At 32.6% G+C, this 15,127-nt stretch overlaps 1 protein-coding gene across 3 annotated transcripts in view; it reads right to left on the minus strand.

Annotated features, from left to right (window-relative positions):
* The window catches only part of LOC660401 (tyrosine-protein phosphatase non-receptor type 13), a 72,841-nt gene that overhangs the window by 19,822 nt on the left and 37,892 nt on the right, over positions 1-15,127 (minus strand). For all 3 annotated transcript variants that reach the window (XM_015985282.2, XM_015985283.2, XM_008203327.3), the window contains one exon: positions 14,540-14,735. In XM_015985282.2, the coding sequence (XP_015840768.1) occupies positions 14,540-14,735 (196 nt within the window). The remainder of the gene's footprint in view (positions 1-14,539; positions 14,736-15,127) is intronic.

A 15,127-nucleotide genomic window follows, 5' to 3' on the forward strand; every position in this document is an offset into this window, starting at 1 on the left:
TTGTAGAGTTTTTTATTCCGGTTGTCCTCCATTTTTCCGTTTCTCGATATCTTTAATAGTTTCGCCGTAATTGGCGATTGAAAATTGAAAAAAAGTGAAAATGGAAACTTTTTTTGCGTTTTTCTCGGAAACTATAAGACTTAGAGCAACGAACAAAAAACCATCTGATAGCGCTTAATTTTATCTATTTTTCCGTCTAAACCCGGAGCCGCTCCGGGCAACGGTTCCGGCTACAGAGGCGATCAAAGTTTTGCACTAAAAAAATTCATAAAAAAAAAACTAAAAGTCGTAGGGCATTGCGGTTTGTTCCATTGAATTCTACGGCTCATTTTACATATTATATCAATTTTTCACAAGAATTAAAAATTTAAAATTTTTTGCCTAAATTTAGGGTAGCCATTTGTCATTGTGAAAAATTTTATTCATTAAAAAAATTTATAACTCAAAAACTAAAAGTCGTAGAGCAATGCGGTTTGTTCGATTGAATTCAGCGGTTCATTTTCTGTATTATACCAACTTTTCACGAGATTTAAAATTTTCAATTTTTTTGCTCAAATTTCCTGAGTAATAAATACACTTACCTTCAAAGAGGTGAAAAGAAATTTTTTTAAACTAACTCCAGCAAATTTTTATGGACTTCTACATGTCTTAACAACCCACTAAAGTTGTTAAAAGTTCCCAAAAAGTTCAAATGTTCGATTTTTTAATGTTTGATTTTTTCAATTTTCGTCGCAGTTTTTGTCGGTTTTGGGTACCCGGAACATTTCTCGAGCAATAGCTCCGGAACTATTAGAGATAACCCCATGAAGTGTATTATCGTTGGAAAGCTCTTTCAATTATCTATTTTTTTCAAAAAAGATTATCGTTCTCCGACTAATAGTTTTCGAGCAAATTGCTGCTAAATGCAAAAATTGGTAAAATTTAAAAAAATTCATAACTAAAAAACTATTGGAAATTTGGCAATTTTCTCGATGCCAATCGATTCCCCGGATCATTTTGCATAGGTTTAGATCAAAACAGTTCCACTTTTTAGAATAGTTTAGCCGTATATGAGAAAATAAAAAAAATTAAAAAAAAGTTAACACCCCCCCCTTAAAATCGGTCAATTTTTAAAGTGTCTCAAAATCAAATGAATCCTATTCTATCTTATAGATTTTGAAGTGCTCTTTCCGATCTAAAAAAGCGTTTTCTCCTAGCTCTTTTAGTTTGGCCGTAATCGGCGTTTGAAAATTGAAATTTTTTTTGCGAGATATCGCCTTGAGTCCTATGCCATTTTGTAGAGTTTTTTATTCCGGTTATCCTCCATTTTTCCGTTTCTCGATATCTTTAATAGTTTCGCCGTAATTGGCGATTGAAAATTGAAAAAAAGTGAAAATGGAAACCTTTTTTTGCGTTTTTCTCGGAAACTATAAGACTTAGAGCAACGAACAAAAAACCAGCTGATAGCGCTTAATTTTATCTATTTTTTCGTCTAAACCCGGAGCCGCTCCGGGCAACGGTTCCGGCTACAGAGGCGATCAAAGTTTTGCACTAAAAAAATTCATAAAAAAAAACTAAAAGTCGTAGAGCATTGCGGTTTGTTCCATTGAATTCTACGGCTCATTTTACATATTATTTCAATTTTTCACAAGAATTAAAAATTTAAAATTTTTTGCCTAAATTTAGGGTAGCCATTTGTCATAGTGAAAAATTTTATTCATTAAAAAAATTTATAACTCAAAAACTAAAAGTCGTAGAGCAATGCGGTTTGTTCGATTGAATTCAGCGGTTCATTTTCTGTATTATACCAACTTTTCACGAGATTTAAAATTTTCAATTTTTTTGCTCAAATTTCCTGAGTAATAAATACACTTACCTTCAAAGAGGTGAAAAGAAATTTTTTTTAAACTAATTCCAGCAAATTTTTATGGACTTCTACATGTCTTAACAACCCACTAAAGTTGTTAAAAGTTCCCAAAAAGTTCAAATGTTCGATTTTTTAATGTTTGATTTTTTCAATTTTCGTCGCAGTTTTTGTCGGTTTTGGGTACCCGGAACATTTCTCGAGCAATAGCTCCGGAACTATTAGAGATAACCGCATGAAGTGTATTATCGTTGGAAAGCTCTTTAAATTATCTATTTTTTTCAAAAAAGATTATCGTTCTCCGACTAATAGTTTTCGAGCAAATTGCTGCTAAATGCAAAAATTGGTAAAATTTAAAAAAATTTATAACTAAAAAACTATTGGAAATTTGGCAATTTTCTCGATGCCAATCGATTCCCCGGATCATTTTGCATAGGTTTAGATCAAAACAGTTCCACTTTTTAGAATAGTTTAGCCGTATATGAGAAAATAAAAAAAATTAAAAAAAAGTTAACACCCCCCCCTTAAAATCGGTCAATTTTTAAAGTGTCTCAAAATCAAATGAATCCTATTCTATCTTATAGATTTTGAAGTGCTCTTTCCGATCTAAAAAAGCGTTTTCTCCTAGCTCTTTTAGTTTGGCCGTAATCGGCGTTTGAAAATTGAATTTTTTTTTGCGAGATATCGCCTTGAGTCCTATGCCATTTTGTAGAGTTTTTTATTCCGGTTGTCCTCCATTTTTCCGTTTCTCGATATCTTTAATAGTTTCGCCGTAATTGGCGATTGAAAATTGAAAAAAAGTGAAAATGGAAACCTTTTTTTGCGTTTTTCTCGGAACCTATAAGACTTAGAGCAACGAACAAAAAACCAGCTGATAGCGCTTAATTTTATCTATTTTTTCGTCTAAACCCGGAGCCGCTCCGGGCAACGGTTCCGGCTACAGAGGCAATCAAAGTTTTTCAATAAAAAAATTCATAAAAAAAAACTAAAAGTCGTAGAGCATTGCGGTTTGTTCCATTGAATTCTACGGCTCATTTTACATATTATATCAATTTTTCACAAGAATTAAAAATTTAAAATTTTTTGCCTAAATTTAGGGTAGCCATTTGTCATAGTGAAAAATTTTATTCATTAAAAAAATTTATAACTCAAAAACTAAAAGTCGTAGAGCAATGCGGTTTGTTCGATTGAATTCAGCGGTTCATTTTCTGTATTATACCAACTTTTCACGAGATTTAAAATTTTCAATTTTTTTGCTCAAATTTCCTGAGTAATAAATACACTTACCTTCAAAGAGGTGAAAAGAAATTTTTTTTAAACTAACTCCAGCAAATTTTTATGGACTTCTACATGTCTTAACAACCCACTAAAGTTGTTAAAAGTTCCTAAAAAGATCAAATGTTCGATTTTTTAATGTTTGATTTTTTCAATTTTCGTCGCAGTTTTTGTCGGTTTTGGGTACCCGGAACATTTCTCGAGCAATAGCTCCGGAACTATTAGAGATAACCCCATGAAGTGTATTATCGTTGGAAAGCTCTTTAAATTATCTATTTTTTTCAAAAACGATTATCGTTCTCCGACTAATAGTTTTCGAGCAAATTGCTGCTAAATGCAAAAATTGGTAAAATTTAAAAAAATTCATAACTAAAAAACTATTGGAAATTTGGCAATTTTCTCGATGCCAATCGATTCCCCGGATCATTTTGCATAGGTTTAGATCAGTTCCACTTTTTAGAATAGTTTAGCCGTAAATGAGAAAATAAAAAAAATTAAAAAAAAGTTAACACCCCCCCCCTTAAAATCGGTCAATTTTTAAAGTGTCTCAAAATCAAATGAATCCTATTCTATCTTATAGATTTTGAAGTGCTCTTTCCGATCTAAAAAAGCGTTTTCTCCTAGCTCTTTTAGTTTGGCCGTAATCGGCGTTTGAAAATTGAAATTTTTTTTGCGAGATATCGCCTTGAGTCCTATGCCATTTTGTAGAGTTTTTTATTCCGGTTGTCCTCCATTTTTCCGTTTCTCGATATCTTTAATAGTTTCGCCGTAATTGGCGATTGAAAATTGAAAAAAAGTGAAAATGGAAACTTTTTTTGCGTTTTTCTCGGAAACTATAAGACTTAGAGCAACGAACAAAAAACCATCTGATAGCGCTTAATTTTATCTATTTTTTCGTCTAAACCCGGAGCCGCTCCGGGCAACGGTTCCGGCTACAGAGGCGATCAAAGTTTTGCACTAAAAAAATTCATAAAAAAAAAACTAAAAGTCGTAGGGCATTGCGGTTTGTTCCATTGAATTCTACGGCTCATTTTACATATTATATCAATTTTTCACAAGAATTAAAAATTTAAAATTTTTTGCCTAAATTTAGGGTAGCCATTTGTCATTGTGAAAAATTTTATTCATTAAAAAAATTTATAACTCAAAAACTAAAAGTCGTAGAGCAATGCGGTTTGTTCGATTGAATTCAGCGGTTCATTTTCTGTATTATACCAACTTTTCACGAGATTTAAAATTTTCAATTTTTTTGCTCAAATTTCCTGAGTAATAAATACACTTACCTTCAAAGAGGTGAAAAGAAATTTTTTTAAACTAACTCCAGCAAATTTTTATGGACTTCTACATGTCTTAACAACCCACTAAAGTTGTTAAAAGTTCCCAAAAAGTTCAAATGTTCGATTTTTTAATGTTTGATTTTTTCAATTTTCGTCGCAGTTTTTGTCGGTTTTGGGTACCCGGAACATTTCTCGAGCAATAGCTCCGGAACTATTAGAGATAACCCCATGAAGTGTACTATCGTTGGAAAGCTCTTTAAATTATCTATTTTTTTCAAAAAAGATTATCGTTCTCCGACTAATAGTTTTCGAGCAAATTGCTGCTAAATGCAAAAATTGGTAAAATTTAAAAAAATTCATAACTAAAAAACTATTGGAAATTTGGCAATTTTCTCGATGCCAATCGATTCCCCGGATCATTTTGCATAGGTTTAGATCAAAACAGTTCCACTTTTTAGAATAGTTTAGCCGTATATGAGAAAATAAAAAAAATTAAAAAAAAGTTAACACCCCCCCCTTAAAATCGGTCAATTTTTAAAGTGTCTCAAAATCAAATGAATCCTATTCTATCTTATAGATTTTGAAGTGCTCTTTCCGATCTAAAAAAGCGTTTTCTCCTAGCTCTTTTAGTTTGGCCGTAATCGGCGTTTGAAAATTGAAATTTTTTTTGCGAGATATCGCCTTGAGTCCTATGCCATTTTGTAGAGTTTTTTATTCCGGTTGTCCTCCATTTTTCCGTTTCTCGATATCTTTAATAGTTTCGCCGTAATTGGCGATTGAAAATTGAAAAAAAGTGAAAATGGAAACTTTTTTTGCGTTTTTCTCGGAAACTATAAGACTTAGAGCAACGAACAAAAAACCATCTGATAGCGCTTAATTTTATCTATTTTTCCGTCTAAACCCGGAGCCGCTCCGGGCAACGGTTCCGGCTACAGAGGCGATCAAAGTTTTGCACTAAAAAAATTCATAAAAAAAAAACTAAAAGTCGTAGGGCATTGCGGTTTGTTCCATTGAATTCTACGGCTCATTTTACATATTATATCAATTTTTCACAAGAATTAAAAATTTAAAATTTTTTGCCTAAATTTAGGGTAGCCATTTGTCATAGTGAAAAATTTTATTCATTAAAAAAATTTATAACTCAAAAACTAAAAGTCGTAGAGCAATGCGGTTTGTTCGATTGAATTCAGCGGTTCATTTTCTGTATTATACCAACTTTTCACGAGATTTAAAATTTTCAATTTTTTTGCTCAAATTTCCTGAGTAATAAATACACTTACCTTCAAAGAGGTGAAAAGAAATTTTTTTTAAACTAATTCCAGCAAATTTTTATGGACTTCTACATGTCTTAACAACCCACTAAAGTTGTTAAAAGTTCCCAAAAAGTTCAAATGTTCGATTTTTTAATGTTTGATTTTTTCAATTTTCGTCGCAGTTTTTGTCGGTTTTGGGTACCCGGAACATTTCTCGAGCAATAGCTCCGGAACTATTAGAGATAACCGCATGAAGTGTATTATCGTTGGAAAGCTCTTTAAATTATCTATTTTTTTCAAAAAAGATTATCGTTCTCCGACTAATAGTTTTCGAGCAAATTGCTGCTAAATGCAAAAATTGGTAAAATTTAAAAAAATTCATAACTAAAAAACTATTGGAAATTTGGCAATTTTCTCGATGCCAATCGATTCCCCGGATCATTTTGCATAGGTTTAGATCAAAACAGTTCCACTTTTTAGAATAGTTTAGCCGTATATGAGAAAATAAAAAAAATTAAAAAAAAGTTAACACCCCCCCCTTAAAATCGGTCAATTTTTAAAGTGTCTCAAAATCAAATGAATCCTATTCTATCTTATAGATTTTGAAGTGCTCTTTCCGATCTAAAAAAGCGTTTTCTCCTAGCTCTTTTAGTTTGGCCGTAATCGGCGTTTGAAAATTGAAATTTTTTTTGCGAGATATCGCCTTGAGTCCTATGCCATTTTGTAGAGTTTTTTATTCCGGTTATCCTCCATTTTTCCGTTTCTCGATATCTTTAATAGTTTCGCCGTAATTGGCGATTGAAAATTGAAAAAAAGTGAAAATGGAAACCTTTTTTTGCGTTTTTCTCGGAAACTATAAGACTTAGAGCAACGAACAAAAAACCAGCTGATAGCGCTTAATTTTATCTATTTTTTCGTCTAAACCCGGAGCCGCTCCGGGCAACGGTTCCGGCTACAGAGGCAATCAAAGTTTTTCAATAAAAAAATTCATAAAAAAAAACTAAAAGTCGTAGAGCATTGCGGTTTGTTCCATTGAATTCTACGGCTCATTTTACATATTATATCAATTTTTCACAAGAATTAAAAATTTAAAATTTTTTGCCTAAATTTAGGGTAGCCATTTGTCATAGTGAAAAATTTTATTCATTAAAAAAATTTATAACTCAAAAACTAAAAGTCGTAGAGCAATGCGGTTTGTTCGATTGAATTCAGCGGTTCATTTTCTGTATTATACCAACTTTTCACGAGATTTAAAATTTTCAATTTTTTTGCTCAAATTTCCTGAGTAATAAATACACTTACCTTCAAAGAGGTGAAAAGAAATTTTTTTTAAACTAACTCCAGCAAATTTTTATGGACTTCTACATGTCTTAACAACCCACTAAAGTTGTTAAAAGTTCCCAAAAAGTTCAAATGTTCGATTTTTTAATGTTTGATTTTTTCAATTTTCGTCGCAGTTTTTGTCGGTTTTGGGTACCCGGAACATTTCTCGAGCAATAGCTCCGGAACTATTAGAGATAACCGCATGAAGTGTATTATCGTTGGAAAGCTCTTTAAATTATCTATTTTTTTCAAAAAAGATTATCGTTCTCCGACTAATAGTTTTCGAGCAAATTGCTGCTAAATGCAAAAATTGGTAAAATTTAAAAAAATTCATAACTAAAAAACTATTGGAAATTTGGCAATTTTCTCGATGCCAATCGATTCCCCAGATCATTTTGCATAGGTTTAGATCAAAACAGTTCCACTTTTTAGAATAGTTTAGCCGTATGTGAGAAAATAAAAAAAATTAAAAAAAAGTTAACACCCCCCCCCTTAAAATCGGTCAATTTTTAAAGTGTCTCAAAATCAAATGAATCCTATTCTATCTTATAGATTTTGAAGTGCTCTTTCCGATCTAAAAAAGCGTTTTCTCCTAGCTCTTTTAGTTTGGCCGTAATCGGCGTTTGAAAATTGAAATTTTTTTTGCGAGATATCGCCTTGAGTCCTATGCCATTTTGTAGAGTTTTTTATTCCGGTTGTCCTCCATTTTTCCGTTTCTCGATATCTTTAATAGTTTCGCCGTAATTGGCGATTGAAAATTGAAAAAAAGTGAAAATGGAAACCTTTTTTTGCGTTTTTCTCGGAACCTATAAGACTTAGAGCAACGAACAAAAAACCAGCTGATAGCGCTTAATTTTATCTATTTTTTCGTCTAAACCCGGAGCCGCTCCGGGCAACGGTTCCGGCTACAGAAGCGATCAAAGTTTTGCACTAAAAAAATTCATAAAAAAAAAAACTAAAAGTCGTAGAGCATTGCGGTTTGTTCCATTGAATTCTACGGCACATTTTAGATATTATATCAATTTTTCACAAGAATTAAAAATTTAAAATTTTTTGCCTAAATTTAGGGTAGCCATTTGTCATAGTGAAAAATTTTATTCATTAAAAAAATTTATAACTCAAAAACTAAAAGTCGTAGAGCAATGCGGTTTGTTCGATTGAATTCAGCGGTTCATTTTCTGTATTATACCAACTTTTCACGAGATTTAAAATTTTCAATTTTTTTGCTCAAATTTCCTGAGTAATAAATACACTTACCTTCAAAGAGGTGAAAAGAAATTTTTTTTAAACTAACTCCAGCAAATTTTTATGGACTTCTACATGTCTTAACAACCCACTAAAGTTGTTAAAAGTTCCTAAAAAGATCAAATGTTCGATTTTTTAATGTTTGATTTTTTCAATTTTCGTCGCAGTTTTTGTCGGTTTTGGGTACCCGGAACATTTCTCGAGCAATAGCTCCGGAACTATTAGAGATAACCGCATGAAGTGTATTATCGTTGGAAAGCTCTTTAAATTATCTATTTTTTTCAAAAAAGATTATCGTTCTCCGACTAATAGTTTTCGAGCAAATTGCTGCTAAATGCAAAAATTGGTAAAATTTAAAAAAATTCATAACTAAAAAACTATTGGAAATTTGGCAATTTTCTCGATGCCAATCGATTCCCCAGATCATTTTGCATAGGTTTAGATCAAAACAGTTCCACTTTTTAGAATAGTTTAGCCGTATATGAGAAAATAAAAAAAATTAAAAAAAAGTTAACACCCCCCCCCTTAAAATCGGTCAATTTTTAAAGTGTCTCAAAATCAAATGAATCCTATTCTATCTTATAGATTTTGAAGTGCTCTTTCCGATCTAAAAAAGCGTTTTCTCCTAGCTCTTTTAGTTTGGCCGTAATCGGCGTTTGAAAATTGAAATTTTTTTTGCGAGATATCGCCTTGAGTCCTATGCCATTTTGTAGAGTTTTTTATTCCGGTTGTCCTCCATTTTTCCGTTTCTCGATATCTTTAATAGTTTCGCCGTAATTGGCGATTGAAAATTGAAAAAAAGTGAAAATGGAAACCTTTTTTTGCGTTTTTCTCGGAACCTATAAGACTTAGAGCAACGAACAAAAAACCAGCTGATAGCGCTTAATTTTATCTATTTTTTCGTCTAAACCCGGAGCCGCTCCGGGCAACGGTTCCGGCTACAGAGGCGATCAAAGTTTTGCACTAAAAAAATTCATAAAAAAAAAAACTAAAAGTCGTAGAGCATTGCGGTTTGTTCCATTGAATTCTACGGCACATTTTAGATATTATATCAATTTTTCACAAGAATTAAAAATTTAAAATTTTTTGCCTAAATTTAGGGTAGCCATTTGTCATAGTGAAAAATTTTATTCATTAAAAAAATTTATAACTCAAAAACTAAAAGTCGTAGAGCAATGCGGTTTGTTCGATTGAATTCAGCGGTTCATTTTCTGTATTATACCAACTTTTCACGAGATTTAAAATTTTCAATTTTTTTGCTCAAATTTCCTGAGTAATAAATACACTTACCTTCAAAGAGGTGAAAAGAAATTTTTTTTAAACTAACTCCAGCAAATTTTTATGGACTTCTACATGTCTTAACAACCCACTAAAGTTGTTAAAAGTTCCTAAAAAGATCAAATGTTCGATTTTTTAATGTTTGATTTTTTCAATTTTCGTCGCAGTTTTTGTCGGTTTTGGGTACCCGGAACATTTCTCGAGCAATAGCTCCGGAACTATTAGAGATAACCGCATGAAGTGTATTATCGTTGGAAAGCTCTTTAAATTATCTATTTTTTTCAAAAAAGATTATCGTTCTCCGACTAATAGTTTTCGAGCAAATTGCTGCTAAATGCAAAAATTGGTAAAATTTAAAAAAATTCATAACTAAAAAACTATTGGAAATTTGGCAATTTTCTCGATGCCAATCGATTCCCCGGATCATTTTGCATAGGCTTAGATCAAAACAGTTCCACTTTTTAGAATAGTTTAGCCGTAAATGAGAAAATAAAAAAAATTAAAAAAAAGTAACACTCCCCCCTTAAAATCGGTCAATTTTTAAAGTGTCTCAAAATCAAATGAATCCTATTCTATCTTATAGATTTTGAAGTGCTCTTTCCGATCTAAAAAAGCGTTTTCTCCTAGCTCCTTTAGTTTGGCCGTAATCGGCGTTTGAAAATTGAAATTTTTTTTGCGAGATATCGCCTTGAGTCCTATGCCATTTTGTAGAGTTTTTTATTCCGGTTGTCCTCCATTTTTCCGTTTCTCGATATCTTTAATAGTTTCGCCGTAATTGGCGATTGAAAATTGAAAAAAAGTGAAAATGGAAACCTTCTTTTGCGTTTTTCTTGGAACCTATAAGACTTAGAGCAACGAACAAAAAACCAGCTGATAGCGCTTAATTTTATCTATTTTTTCGTCTAAACCCGGAGCCGCTCCGGGCAACGGTTCCGGCTACAGAGGCGATCAAAGTTTTGCACTAAAAAAATTCATAAAAAAAAAACTAAAAGTCGTAGAGCATTGCGGTTTGTTCCATTGAATTCTACGGCTCATTTTACATATTATATCAATTTTTCACAAGAATTAAAAATTTAAAATTTTTTGCCTAAATTTAGGGTAGCCATTTGTCATAGTGAAAAATTTTATTCATTAAAAAAATTTATAACTCAAAAACTAAAAGTCTTAGAGCAATGCGGTTTGTTCGATTGAATTCAGCGGTTCATTTTCTGTATTATACCAACTTTTCACGAGATTTAAAATTTTCAATTTTTTTGCTCAAATTTCCTGAGTAATAAATACACTTACCTTCAAAGAGGTGAAAAGAAATTTTTTTTAAACTAACTCCAGCAAATTTTTATGGACTTCTACATGTCTTAACAACCCACTAAAGTTGTTAAAAGTTCCCAAAAAGTTCAAATGTTCGATTTTTTAATGTTTGATTTTTTCAATTTTCGTCGCAGTTTTTGTCGGTTTTGGGTACCCGGAACATTTCTCGAGCAATAGCTCCGGAACTATTAGAGATAACCCCATGAAGTGTACTATCGTTGGAAAGCTCTTTAAATTATCTATTTTTTTCAAAAAAGATTATCGTTCTCCGACTAATAGTTTTCGAGCAAATTGCTGCTAAATGCAAAAATTGGTAAAATTTAAAAAAATTCATAACTAAAAAACTATTGGAAATTTGGCAATTTTCTCGATGCCAATCGATTCCCCGGATCATTTTGCATAGGTTTAGATCAAAACAGTTCCACTTTTTAGAATAGTTTAGCCGTATATGAGAAAATAAAAAAAATTAAAAAAAAGTTAACACCCCCCCCTTAAAATCGGTCAATTTTTAAAGTGTCTCAAAATCAAATGAATCCTATTCTATCTTATAGATTTTGAAGTGCTCTCTCCGATCTAAAAAAGCGTTTTCTCCTAGCTCTTTTAGTTTGGCCGTAATCGGCGTTTGAAAATTGAAATTTTTTTTGCGAGATATCGCCTTGAGTCCTATGCCATTTTGTAGAGTTTTTTATTCCGGTTGTCCTCCATTTTTCCGTTTCTCGATATCTTTAATAGTTTCGCCGTAATTGGCGATTGAAAATTGAAAAAAAGTGAAAATGGAAACCTTTTTTTGCGTTTTTCTCGGAAACTATAAGACTTAGAGCAACGAACAAAAAACCATCTGATAGCGCTTAATTTTATCTATTTTTTCGTCTAAACCCGGAGCCGCTCCGGGCAACGGTTCCGGCTACAGAGGCGATCAAAGTTTTGCACTAAAAAAATTCATAAAAAAAAAACTAAAAGTCGTAGGGCATTGCGGTTTGTTCCATTGAATTCTACGGCTCATTTTACATATTATATCAATTTTTCACAAGAATTAAAAATTTAAAATTTTTTGCCTAAATTTAGGGTAGCCATTTGTCATTGTGAAAAATTTTATTCATTAAAAAAATTTATAACTCAAAAACTAAAAGTCGTAGAGCAATGCGGTTTGTTCGATTGAATTCAGCGGTTCATTTTCTGTATTATACCAACTTTTCACGAGATTTAAAATTTTCAATTTTTTTGCTCAAATTTCCTGAGTAATAAATACACTTACCTTCAAAGAGGTGAAAAGAAATTTTTTTAAACTAACTCCAGCAAATTTTTATGGACTTCTACATGTCTTAACAACCCACTAAAGTTGTTAAAAGTTCCCAAAAAGTTCAAATGTTCGATTTTTTAATGTTTGATTTTTTCAATTTTCGTCGCAGTTTTTGTCGGTTTTGGGTACCCGGAACATTTCTCGAGCAATAGCTCCGGAACTATTAGAGATAACCCCATGAAGTGTATTATCGTTGGAAAGCTCTTTAAATTATCTATTTTTTTCAAAAAAGATTATCGTTCTCCGACTAATAGTTTTCGAGCAAATTGCTGCTAAATGCAAAAATTGGTAAAATTTAAAAAAATTCATAACTAAAAAACTATTGGAAATTTGGCAATTTTCTCGATGCCAATCGATTCCCCGGATCATTTTGCATAGGTTTAGATCAAAACAGTTCCACTTTTTAGAATAGTTTAGCCGTAAATGAGAAAATAAAAAAAATTAAAAAAAAGTTAACACCCCCCCCCCTTAAAATCGGTCAATTTTTAAAGTGTCTCAAAATCAAATGAATCCTATTCTATCTTATAGATTTTGAAGTGCTCTTTCCGATCTAAAAAAGCGTTTTCTCCTAGCTCTTTTAGTTTGGCCGTAATCGGCGTTTGAAAATTGAATTTTTTTTTGCGAGATATCGCCTTGAGTCCTATGCCATTTTGTAGAGTTTTTTATTCCGGTTATCCTCCATTTTTCCGTTTCTCGAAATCTTTAATAGTTTCGCCGTAATTGGCGATTGAAAATTGAAAAAAAGTGAAAATGGAAACCTTTTTTTTTCGAATAATATTGCCGTAATTTATTTTATTTAAAAAATTAATTTAAAAAATGGTGGATGCGCCGTGTTATTTTTCGAAAAATTCATAACTTAAAAACTAAAAGCCGTAGAGCAATACGGTTTGTTCCATTGAATTCAGCGGCTCATTTTTTGTCTTATACCAGCTTCTCGTGAGATTTAAAATTTTGATGTTTTGATAAAATTTTAATTATCTATCATTTTCAAAAAAGACTTTTATTCTCCAATTAATAGTTTTCGAAAAACTTGCACATCACGCCAGGTATTTCAACAGAATTGTGTGCCATTACAGCAATTTGCATATACCTAGCAATATAAAATTTTCGTTCAAGTGTGGAATCCTTTACAGAACACGATATTTTCCCTAAGAGGCTTACAAATGGAGACGCCATTTCCGCTTCCAACTAAAGGCTTTTTGTTTTGTTATCAAGATTGAGTCCGATTTTGCCTCGAGTGCGGTGTTAATGAGAGTTTTACAGGGGATAAGTAAAAACCCACAGGAAGATAGGTATACAAATGGGGACCGCTGGCCTCTCTCATTTTACAAAAGAGCGAATGTGGTCAAGTGCTATGCTGGTTAGAGAGGAGTGATGTGGGAAACCGGGAAAACGTAATCCAATTTGCGAGCATTCATTCCAAATATAAATAACATCCAAAGATACGTTTTGCTGCATTGTGCTCATTGCTGAACTTATTTAGCGAACAACGAATATAAAATTTGGGACAAAGGAAAAATACAATACATATTGGCGCATAGTGGACTGTTTTCCACAGACACTAAACATAAAAGGATACTTTGTCATGCCACTAAGTTCCAAAAAAAAACAAAAACTAAAAGTACAATAATGAACAATTTCTTTCTGTTGTTGAAGGCACGAAAAATGCTTTAAGTGGACGTTTGGTAGTAAACATTCAATTAGTACCAATAATAAGCTTGTTAATATGATCAATACCAATTATCGCATGAATAGCTAATAATTGGGTAAAATTAAACAAATTAATGTAATAGGGATTTAATCTGGATATATGCTTGAAAGGTACACACACGAACAAATATGTGAAACGGTTCCCAAATAAATTAAGGCCCTGTTATGCTTATACAGCACTGAAAAAATATTTTATTAGATCGTATCACTTTACACGTCAGTCGATGGCAAATAAAAAATTGAAAATGAAAGACCTTAATTTCAATTAGTCCAAATTGTACACAAAAATTACACGTAATTACAGTTGCAAGTCCTCTAATTAGTGTTTGAAATCGCACAAACAATCGAATTAGAGCCAACAAATAATTCAACCTTTCATTTATTAATTGCATTTTTGTGAAGCCTGGACACCCAATAATTTTCCAGGGAAAATTCCCTTTACAAAAGATAACACACGTAATAACTAGCTGGGAAGTTTCAGTTGGAACTGCATGGAGCGAAATATAGGAATTTGAGTAAAACCCAGGTCGCTGTTTCATTCCTCTTAAAGCTCATTCAATTTCTAGCACGTAATAACTATAACTGTTCCGTATTATTGGAGTTAATTAAGGCGCAAGTGCACTTAGCCCACACAATGGAGTATCCACAGGTGCGCAAACCGCCGATAAAAAATTGCAAAAATCGATCGGAACGCATTTCGTGCTGTTTTACGAGGATTCTTTATTACCTGGTGTGATGAAAGGGTAGCAAGCGTGGGGCTCCAGGTGGTGGTGACATTGAGTGTCATGGTCGGGCAAGGGCGGCGGATATTCCTCCTCGGGGGAACGTTCCGAGCCGTAGCCCTGGTCGCAGAGCACCGTCTGGTTATCTGAAAACTTCCAGTGAAGCGGCGCCCCATCCCCCAGAGGCGGTATCCTCTGCACCTGCAATAAAACAAACCATTAGGCAAAATGAAATGTTTTGTGTACGCCGGATTCCGGCTCCAAGTGCATGAATATTTCGCCACTCGCATTTACCGGCTCGTTCAGAATTAACGAAAAGGTTAATTAATTGGAAATTTTATTTCCTGCACCGGAATAGGAAATTAATTAGCGCTCTGCGTCTGCTGATTTTCAATCTCGTCGCCCTTAATTAACTCAACCAAGATTCATTTTTATGCAAGTTGAATAGGAAAAAATTAAGCGCTAGTTTTTCTCCTTTGTTGTAATAAATGAGCTCTACTTAGTTTGTTACAGTTAAAATTGTAAAGAGGGATTATTTCGAACTACATTATAAGTCTCCGTCTTAGGGCAAATGCTTTTTATTGGTTTTTACA

This window comes from Tribolium castaneum, chromosome 4 (assembly GCF_031307605.1).
Source record: "Tribolium castaneum strain GA2 chromosome 4, icTriCast1.1, whole genome shotgun sequence".
NCBI lineage: Eukaryota > Metazoa > Arthropoda > Insecta > Coleoptera > Tenebrionidae > Tribolium > Tribolium castaneum.